The sequence below is a fragment of the Hippoglossus hippoglossus genome, chromosome 8, assembly GCF_009819705.1.
Source record: "Hippoglossus hippoglossus isolate fHipHip1 chromosome 8, fHipHip1.pri, whole genome shotgun sequence".
Classification (NCBI taxonomy): Eukaryota; Metazoa; Chordata; class Actinopteri; order Pleuronectiformes; family Pleuronectidae; genus Hippoglossus; species Hippoglossus hippoglossus.
The window spans coordinates 12086137-12097062 of NC_047158.1; the positions used below are offsets into that span (position 1 = coordinate 12086137).

General features: G+C 36.9%; 1 protein-coding gene and 1 long non-coding RNA gene across 2 annotated transcripts in view; one reads left to right on the forward strand and one right to left on the reverse strand.

Moving 5' to 3' along the window:
* The window catches only part of LOC117765728 (nuclear GTPase SLIP-GC-like), a 32827-nt gene that overhangs the window by 12831 nt on the left and 9070 nt on the right, over positions 1-10926 (reverse strand). Inside the window, exons 5-14 of the mRNA XM_034592172.1 lie at positions 7850-7933; positions 6408-6498; positions 4380-4596; positions 4067-4258; positions 3407-3604; positions 3108-3274; positions 2784-2880; positions 2615-2693; positions 2383-2504; positions 1936-2112 (exon numbers count right to left, since the gene is read on the reverse strand). Coding sequence (XP_034448063.1) covers positions 1936-2112; positions 2383-2504; positions 2615-2693; positions 2784-2880; positions 3108-3274; positions 3407-3604; positions 4067-4258; positions 4380-4596; positions 6408-6498; positions 7850-7933 — 1424 coding nt within the window. The remainder of the gene's footprint in view (positions 1-1935; positions 2113-2382; positions 2505-2614; positions 2694-2783; positions 2881-3107; positions 3275-3406; positions 3605-4066; positions 4259-4379; positions 4597-6407; positions 6499-7849; positions 7934-10926) is intronic.
* Positions 7358-7956, forward strand: LOC117765737. The gene is made up of 2 exons (XR_004614614.1): positions 7358-7729; positions 7785-7956. It is a non-coding gene; the product is annotated as an uncharacterized LOC117765737 (long non-coding RNA).

The window sequence follows — 10926 nt, forward strand, 5'->3', positions numbered from 1 at the left end:
TTCACGTTAAACATCCTTAAAATCAGGAGCACTCATGTGCCAATCAAGCAATACAAAATAAACTAAATAAAATCATTAACAGAAAAACATGAAAGCGTATTATCACTGAAAGGACAAAGCCATTGGGGCCCAGTGGCAAAGATCTGTAGCATTTTCACCACAATGTTCCTGGTTTGAACGAGACTGTGGACCTCTGCATGTCAGCCACCTTCCTTTGGACTATGATCAGTTCATGATGAAAACGCCCTATGTCAAAAAAACCATTAAAATCGCTGCATGTAATGTACAAAAAACAAAGTCAAAGTACACTCAAAGAGAAAAAGGATAATATCTTGATGAAAATGTGTATTATAGTTGTGTAATGTGTATTTTTGTTGTGTTATTCTTGTAATGTGTTGTCATTGTTTGTCATTGACAGTAAGGAACATCTGTTTGAAAGCTCAGTTTGGATTTGGGTTGGCTTCCAGGTGACTGTAGAATGTCTCCACCAAGTCAAGCTCTACTGAAACATCTAAAAAGCAAAGAAACAAATGCTTATTGGGTAAAATATGCACATTATCAATAACGATACAATGAATAATTCTATCATGATATGTTTTCTACCTGGGAATGAGCAGTCATCTGTCCAGAGTGACAGCTCGATTGATTCCATCAGGGTTTCCTCCAGATTTTTCAAGATTTTCCCCTAAATCAAACCATAGGTATTACTTTTCACTCACACAGCCAAATTATGTGTTTAAGATTTGTTGAATCATACATGCATTAACTGTTTAGATGTGTTTTTAGATTCAGACAGTGACTGGAGCAAAAGCATCTTTCAGAACGATACACACACCACTTGAACATTATTACCTCGAATTGAAGATAAAGATATGAAATCTGACATACCTTCAACTCTTTTAGTTGCTTCAGCATGTTCTCTTTCGCCATCTGAAACATAGTGTCCTTTTTATCATGTACATGGTCCTGAATGGTGCGCCTCATGTTTTCCAGTGAGCCGGTTCCTGTAATCGTTGCTGCGTCTACAATAAAACACTAATGTCAAACCCATGTTTCTGTAAAATCATGATGCAAATGTGCATTATTTTAACCACAGGTTGTACATGCTATGATCTTCTTTATCACCTGTATAGCATTTCTGCATGTTTTCCTCGATTGTTGCTGTCAGACTGCTGTAGACTGTTTTCTTATCCTCCCGGATGATTTCTTTGAGTTTTGTCTTGAGTTTGTCCTCCTGAGAGAGAGAGAGAGAGCGAGAGAGAGAGCGCGAGAGAGAGTGAGAGAGAGAGAGAGAGAGAGAGAGAGAGAGAGAGAGAGAGAGAGGGAGAGAGAGAGAGAGAGAGAGAGAGCATCTTCAACGTGTTATTGTATACCTTTAAAAAGATATAAAAATAAAAAGTAGAGCTCAACACAATAAAAAAAATGTATAAGGGAAACCGACACAGGTGTCTCACACACACACACACAAACACACACACACCTCTGTCTTGAGAAAATGCAGTTGCAGATCAACATCTTTGTAGGTTTTAATCATCCCCTCTGTGTCCAGTGAAAACAAATCAATGGCGCCATTGAATGGTCCACTTTTATCTTCATTTCTGAAAAAGTTGAAATGCTTCCATTATATAATACATCCTTTATACAATTAAACTTTGAAAATAATGAATGTCGTCACTGTAATTTCTCACGGGAAGGTCTTCCTGAATTCCTCATCAATGCTGCCTGTCAGTTCTGAACTTAAAGTCATGTTGATGTTCTTTTTCCTTCCATTCTTTGCTTTGAAGACGCCATTTTTCTTAACAGCAAACTTCAATCTGTTGTGGAAGCCAATACCTGTTTCTCTTGGCTGGGAGGAGAAAAAATATTTTATCATAAATATATTATTCAAATAGATATGAAGTGTAAAATAAGTTGTTAAATTAAAGTATAAATACATACAGGATGTAACAGGGACTTCAGATGTCCTTTGCATGAATGTTGTGATTCTTTAACCCCCTCAGTGAGGCATCGTTCAAAAGTCCTGTAAATCTCATTGATTGTTTTTTGGAGTACTTTGAGTTCATGACGCATCTTTTCTTCAAGGATGCTGAAAGCCTGCATTTTACTGTCAGCCTGAAATAAAACACAAATTCATTTGAATTGATGAAATTTACACTAGTCTTGATTTTGAACATTCTTGAAGAAAACAAAAATCAGGTGGGGTAGGAAGGACCTGTAGACTCTTTCAACATTGGTTTGGCATTAAACAAAGTTATTTCACTTTTCCATGTTTAAACTGCATTTGAGCATATACCTATTTGATGTTCATGTTATTTTCTGGGAATATAAATGCCAATGAGGAGGATTTAACACAATGACACAGGTTTCATTACTCGATCTTACCACTCCCCTGCATCTTGTCCCTTGAATCAGAGAGAGAATCCCACGAGCTCCAGACACATAGTTTAATGCCTCTGAGTGATTGTTATTTAGACTTTGCAGAACATCCCGAAGTTTGGGAATTTCTATTAAAAAAAAAACACAGTTTTCTTTTAAAATTTTTATATTTCATACTTTGGGTCATACTTTAAACTTGACATACAGATGTCATGACATGAAGAAACATTTTACCCACCAGTTTCATCTGGCTGTAGATGTTTGCGTTCAATAAACTCATTGCGGCTCACAGTGAACACTTCGAATGAGAATTGTTTCTGAAAAGAATAAGGGTTTGATGATGAGGCAGGCTTGAATTCAGGACAATCTTTGTTGATCAGATTTTCTGTTGGTCTGCAGAAACTCACGCTGCATTGTGGGTATTGTTTTTTGAATTCTGCGTTCACTTTGCGCTTGGCTACTTGGTTTCTTTTGAGCACAACATCACGGACAGCAGCTCCTGACCTACAAGAAAAGTTTTAGTAAATGAAACAGTCTTTGGAATTGGGGAACTTCTGTAAAGAGCTTTGTGACCATTTGGATATAAACTCTGGATTTTATGTGCAAGGTAGATTCTGAACTACTCTATTGCCTTATCATTTACAGTTATTCTCAATGCTGACACCAGGGTCTGCTCAACAGCAGCACAAGGTCAACAGAAACTCATACTTTTGGAATCTTAAATGACTTACTGGACACCAACATCATCAGACTTGGTGCAGATGAAGTGAATGCGCTGACACTCGCCACCATTTCCCATCAGGCTATTGGCATTTTGCAGGATCTCCCAAGCTTCTTTCTCTGCTACTGCTCGATTAATGTCAGCCACAATCCACACAGTAGAACAACTTCCAACCATCTGACGAGGCATAATATCAAGTTAATTATGAACAATTAATTATCAGTGCTTTGTAATAAATTTCACAGTTTCCAGATAATACATACATACAATATTAAATACAATAAACAGTAGTAAATGTGAATAAGTGACCTTTTTCCACATGTTGTCTCTGCTCTTGTTACGGTCTCCATTTCCTGGAAGGTCCACAAGTGTGACATGCTGGAGAAGATCCTTGTTAGGCAACCTGACAGTCACGCATTCCACTAAGGGCCAGTACTGTCTCACTGCATCTTCTTCCTCGTTTGAGGCACTTACATATTTGACAATTTTGTCACTTAGCTCTTCAGCCTGAAATAAAAAAAAATTAATTGAGTAAAACAATGCAAATAATTATATATATACACACATTCAAATTATGAAGAAGAGTGAAACACTATCATTGAAAGAAATAAAGACAAAGGTTTAAAATTTGATAATTAAACCTGAAGACGAGACAAAAGTAAAATTTTAAGTGATAATGAACACTTAGGTATTTTATTATTTCTATAAATATATCAATATTTTAAACTTAAACAACCGTACACGGTTGAACGAGTGTAGAGAAATGAATTAGGTCCTGTTTTAATGGTTTTAGTTGCATACATGCTTTTGAGTAGAACTAAAAATATACTTTGAATTAGTTAAAACGTAATGACCTGACTTAATATAACTGTTAAAAGACCAACACAAAAGCCAAACTTCTGACTCAGTGTGCAAAATATAAATAAAATACATATAAATCTATATAAATACTTTTTTCATGTTACTTACAGATTCACATTTCAACGTTTTCTTGTTCCAAGTGAGGAATTCAGGAATTTCTCTGAAATATTTCCTGTCCATGAGTTCTTCAACAGATTTTGATTTCCAATCTTCTCTGTACAGTGCTGTCAGCTTTTCACGAGCATCATCATCATCATCATCCAGAAGATTCTTGTAAAACCACAACTCCTCTTTCCAGTCCTAGTAAAGAAATGAATTATCAGGTTAGTTGAATTAAATGGCATATAATGTCTGGCACCTGTATATTTGCAGCTACAATGTAACTTTTCAACTTGTAAAAAGTAAAGATCAACATACTCACCTCTTTTTTAATGAACTCAATTTCTGCCTCATACTTTTTGCTGTCGTTGTTTGCCTCCACTTTGAACGTGACTGAGGTGCATGCACACACACTTCCAGAGGGCAGAAGATTCTTCTCTCCAACGATGGCATTTATCAAAGAGCTCTTTCCAGCCCCGGTTCTTCCAAAGACACCGACCAGCTTCCTTTTTCTTGTCTCCAAATCAGAGATTTTATTCCTGTTGTACATAAGTTTAATTATGGGTTCATTGGCTTTATTAGAAATAACTTCAACTTAAATCAAATGGCACTTGAAAAACAACATTATTGATCCAAAGTGCAAAAACAACAGTGAAATTAAAAACAAGAACAAAAATATTGTCATTATAATAATCACTACCTACACCAATAACAACAATAATAATACACAACCATTTAGGCACATTGAAAGGCTAATGAATAAAAACGTGTTTTCAGATTACTATTACAAGTTTCAGGGGAGGATCAGATGATGGAAAGGGAGAGAGTTCCAGAGGGAATCCAGTTTTACTACCATCACAAAAATAATTGCAGCACCAAGCACATAGTTCAAAAAAGTTGTACTTAGTACTCAGTGTCTGAATTAATCATGGACATGTTTTGGATGGAACATCAACCAGTCAGACTACCATCTCACATTCCTTTAAAAGGCCTCATGCACTTGTACCTTGGTGGATTGCCATCATGTATTTGTCATAACAAACATGACTCAGTACGTGCTCATTAGTTTTACTCAGGACCAAATGAAAATGACAGATAATATTGTTACTGCTTTAAATATAATTTGTTACTGTAGTGGAATATAGTTTTAGAACATAGGACAGGATTGTGAATATCCCTTGTATGTTTGAAGGTCTTCTGCACAAGTTAAGATACCAACTGCCAGAAGTTGTTAGCAGATGTTAGTGACCACCAACAGTTGTCAGGGACAGATCGTCAGTAGTGTATCTAGCATCAACAGTTGTTTTGGCCTTAAAATCACAAGAGCCCTTCTTCTAAGACAGCCCACCACAGGTTGATCAGACCTGGGTGTATGTTCCTAACATCTTGGGGCCCAGTTAAGATCGTTCCTACTGATCAAGAGACATTGGCTGCAGAGTTCTGCAGTTTCTTTTATGGTCTGGTGCAGGGCTTGTTCGTGGATTCCCAGATCTTTGAGCAACGTGATGGTGGATGTTGCATTACGACCCCTGCAGCCAACCTCCACAGGGCGAACTATTGCCATTTCTGGCATCTATGGCATCTGGCATCTCATTCGCTTTGTCAACAGCATCCTCCCAGGGTACTGTCAATTCTATTAAGTAGACAACGCGGAGGGTGTTGGACCAGAGTACCAGGTCTGGTCTTTGGATGGTGGTGACAATGTGTGATGGGACTTTTAGCGGCTAGTCTACATCCATCAGCATTTCCCAGTCTCGGGCATGCTCCAACTGCCCACTCCTGGTCAGTGGAGGAGGCCCTCGCTGTCCCTGTTCCCCTTCTCAGACAAAAGGTTTCTTTGGAACTGCGCTCTGTGTTTTGGATGGCAAGGCATTGGTGGCAGTTCTCTTTGTTTCAATAGTTGCTGCCAGGCATTTGAGTATGTGGTTGTGTCTCCATGTATACCTACCTTGTGTGAGACTTACTTTACAGCATGTGAGAATGTGTTTGAGGGTAGCTCGGGTTGAGCATAGTGAGCAGGATGGATCTTCATTCAGCCACTGCTGGAGGTTTCGTAATGAAAGCAGGAAGCTTCTGCCTGTTTCCATTTCCCACTGCCCCTGTTTTGCCTGAGTGACAGCCTGAGCACATCTTGTTGCCTCCTCCTGCTGGACATCCAGGCCTACCAACTTTCGGCATTCTGATGGTGGTACCTTGTTCCAAAAAGGCCTACTCTGACATCGGCCTAAACCGCCCCTTCCTTGTTGAACATGGCCCACAACGTTAGCATGCTCGATTGCTGCCTTTGCCTGTTGAGTTGTTACTTTTGGTGTCCATTTCAGTCCTGTTGTCAGAGATAGAAATTACTTACTTCAGGAAACCATTGAGCTTTGTCTTCTCTTCATTTTGAAGTTTCATCTCGACTTCTTTCATTATGTCTTTCACTGTACACATGGATTCCTCTGCCAAATACAAAGTAAAAAACCATTAAGCAGGACCCATGAACTATTGTTTCCAAAATTTGCACAATGAGAAAACAAAGTGCCTCATCAGACTTTGACACCGACCACAGTGCAAAATAAGGAATTTAAAAAAAGAACAGTAATCTTGTTAAGCATGTTTTGCAGCAAATATTGAGCAAATTTTAACCACAAACTCCTTTGTTTCCTTTATTTTAGGGGTCAGGCCATTTGAACAAATTCATCATTTTAAAATTACATCAAATAATTGTATCTATTTTCATTTCATTGAAAATGAGTGCTGCCAGACTGCCACATTTCAAACAGGAGGGCGAGGTCAGGTCAACATAATACATGCAGAGCAAAATAGAAATAATTATTGTAATGTTATACGGTTAGAATAACTGGAGTATTTGTTTTTTGACTGTTTTTGAAAAAGCCCTAACTCTGTCGAAAATTGCTTCTTAGTCTGTCAATGATTGACAATGTAGAAAGTGGTCTTGTCCTGAATGAGAGACGATAGATGGTTGTGACTTTTCAAAGAAGCTGAATTTTTGTAATGTTTTAATTAAAATAAAAAACCTGAAGTAAGATTGTTTCACTGGTCTTAATTTAAGACAAAGTTGTTGTTTTTGAAGAAATTGTGTCTTATTTTAAGACTTATTAGGCTGATTCTCAATCTTACATCAGTTATATTTTTTTAATTCTGCTCCTTCAGGAAAAGATATTCTTATCAAAGCCTTAAAATTAATTAAAAAATTAGTTATATTGTTTCTTGGGGTGCCCACTAGATCAGCTGGTATTTTTTCTCAGTCTTGATTTAACTTTACTTGACTTAAATTGACTTGACTTAAACATAATATTTGAAAATTAAATAAAAATAAGTCATAACATTTTAACAGTAAAGAAAAAAATAGTTTTTCGGTATTAAGCAGCAAGAAGTTCGCTGGAGATCCACTCATTTAGGATCCAAAATCTTGAACCAATATAATTGTTTCTTTAGAAACTCCGAAACGCCTTTTAATAACAATAGATGTAAGCGATGATTACCTTACAGTCAACCACCATCAAACATTTCCTCCTCTACAAAAGAGGCAACTTCCTTCAAGTCTGAGAGGATCTTTCCTCTTTTATTTGTTGGCTTGATACAGGATAATTGGATTAAATGTAACAATATTTGATATATTTCCAACAGGGCTCTTTTTGCAGTGCAGCCAATGACAAAGTATTTTTTGTGGCAAAGATTTAAAAACAGGTATTTGCTATACAAGGACATTTTCATATCAAAGATATTTTTGCATATTTTTATTTTGCATATTGTAGGTTGCTATTGTTGAGGATCTAACATAAATACCTGTTGCAGAGTTGTACCGTTTACGTTTAACACTTGGTGACTGGCATTGGCTGGACTCCTCTCTAGGATCCATATCCATGTTTCCTTGTTTTTTATATACATATATATATAAAGGGAAGCAAGAATAAGGTTGTTACAAGTTCTTCTCAAAATATTGAAATGTGGTCTCTGTGTAGATAATAATATGATAAGATTTAAGATAGCTCACTTGTATCATTTGCTTCACTGGTGGATGGCAAAACCTGAGAATGAACATATATATTTGACTCTTAAAACATTTAATCAAGAAACATCACAACAGAAAGAAGAAATTTGCTATTTTTACTTGAAATTGAGTGAAGCAATTTATTTGTAAAGACATTTTTCAGCAAACACAATAAATATAATCTGTATGACTGCAATAAACGGTTCAGATTACACTTAACTGTGCAAAACTGTATGTAACTTACTTGAGTAGCTGAATTCACGGTTTCCTGTCTTGAGGTAGTTGTGTTATAGTTTTTCTAGTAATGATAGAAAACATAATCGATAACAGCAGAGACATTTTTATAAAACTCTATGTGTCCATCTATTGGCATCAGCATTATCAGAACCTTTAACACAAGTTCATGCTCCTTTTCCTGTCATATCCACCAGTATTTGTTTAAATCGTCTTAACAGTGCAGAATATTACCTTTAACAACATGAATTGTTGCTTGAATGTTGTCCTTGGTCCAACTTTTGGGATCAATTCTTTGATCCCTTCATCCTTAAGAATGTAAAAGCGGTCCTTATTGATTTCATGATCTGTACAAATATTCAGGTGAAACAAATTGTTATTGTTTCATTAGGAGCCAAACGGGTGTTGGCACATTTGTTGGTTTAATCTGAAAGGACATGTCAGTCCCACAGAGTTAACATGGTTGGATTAGGTCATTGCATATTTGATTTCTTGTTGGACTTGATTTAAAGGCTTATTGTACTCAGATAATTCTTTCAATTACACACACACCTACAGAACAATCATTCTTATCAAGTGAATGAACGTGTCCTTAAGTGTGTGAAAATGAAAAGGGTTTTTATTGCTGGTGCTTCTCATACGTTGTGAACACAGACTATGTGTGCACTGAGACTAATATGTCAGTATTAAACTCCTCAACAAAGGTGCAGCATTTTTATGTCTGTGTTAGTCGGTGATTCATTAATATATCTGTGCCCCCCAAAGATACATGGTTATACTTTACCTTTAAAAGTCTCTATCAACGTGCTGAGACCCCACTCACTTAGTTTGTTACGGACAAAATCATCCATGTCCAAGAAAAGATACTGAAAGGAAAAACAAATATTGAATCGGCCATTGTTGCTTTGACATTACTGAAACATAGCCGATTGAATATTGATGAGTGAAAACAAAATCCATTGGAAAGTACATTAACCCAAATAACCAACTGTTTAAACTGCACTTGTGTGTGATATTGTCTGTGAGGTATCAACATATTTTAAATCATACTCACAACTAGACCATCGCCAGAAAGGTTGGGCATAACTTTGAGGATTTAGCATGCAAACAAAACAGAACCTAAACACCTTGAAAACAGCTACACTCAGTTCATTTGAGCAGCCCCTGCTGGCCATCCATCCACATCGCATGATACTTCCGTAATTGTAAGTTGTGAAACCAAAGCTGGGTAACTTTCGTTTACACTGTCAAGAGTTGCAACACAGTGATCAGTTAAATCAGATACCATATACGTGTGCGTAAGAGGGGAAATAATTATATTAATTATGTTAAACTATACAGGCTATACAGGAGGAGACAGGCTGATCTTCTGTTACTCCCCTTCTAAAACAGAACTTAGTTTTATGTTTCATTAGTTATTGATTCGTTTGTCAAAGCAAAGCAGTGACAAAATAGTGCAGTCCGTTTCTACACACACTGTTTGATGTAGTATCTTCATAATACATTTACTGGTGAATATAATGCAATCAAGTTGTCGTACTTACATGTTCCCAGATCCTCTATAATGCACACATATGACTCAGGTTGAGGACCGCTTCAAGTTCAGTCTCCGCCCCTCTGCCCACAAAGTAGATTCAGCAAGTTTAAAGGGATAGCTCACTGAAAAATGAAAATTCACTCATTATCTATGTATTTTTCAAGATGTTTAAATGAAGCCTCATAAACTCTGTAGCGAATCAAACACTAAATAAACTTCATGTACTGATCAGGTCCTGATAACTTGTGAAGAGTGTTCATTAGTTAATGTGGGAGCAGGTCAGCAGGAGAGAGGAGGAGGACACAGGAAACTCCAGCTCGGTACAAAGTTGTTATAGTCACTGCCTTCATTTAAAAGTTTGAAAGAACTAGAGAACCTCAGTGTCTGAGTATGGAGAATACTCAAAGGAGAATCCCTGGGGAAAAAGTTCTGATGTTGAAGTTGATAGTTTTTGCCAATAAGCAGAGCCCTTTGATTTCCATTGTTTTTTCTCAAAACTGAATGTTGATGTTTTCCAAAAGCTTGTCGAGAAAATTGTTTCACACAGCAATACTCCGAGCACCACCACCCAAAACTGATGACACTACTGGGTCCATAGATTTATGCTTCCAAATTCAGACTCTCTCCATCTGTGTTTTTCAACAGAAATCCAGATTCATAAAGCCAGACTGTGTTTTCAATCTTAATCTGTCCACTGGGGCCATTTGATGCAAGTCTTAGTTAATTAGACTTCATTCACACACAAGTAAACACAACAGCACATTACAGTGAGAGGTGTGTGTGCGGTTTGCACACTTTGCGTGCATTAAGGACAATAGACTTGTTTGTTCCCAAAATGAATGCCTGCCGTTTATTGTAAAGGGAACTAGCCTTCAGGCATATGAGGCAAGTCACATCAGGGTTTGTTATGAGAGGCCCTTTGAGAGATAATTAATACTTGGTCTCACACAGACCAGTATACTCTCTCACACACACTACTATACTCTCTTACATGTACCATCATAGTCTCTCACACATTATATATATATTAACACTATATTATAATAAATATAATATTTTGATAATATAAATATACATACACACCATAGACTGTATATACAG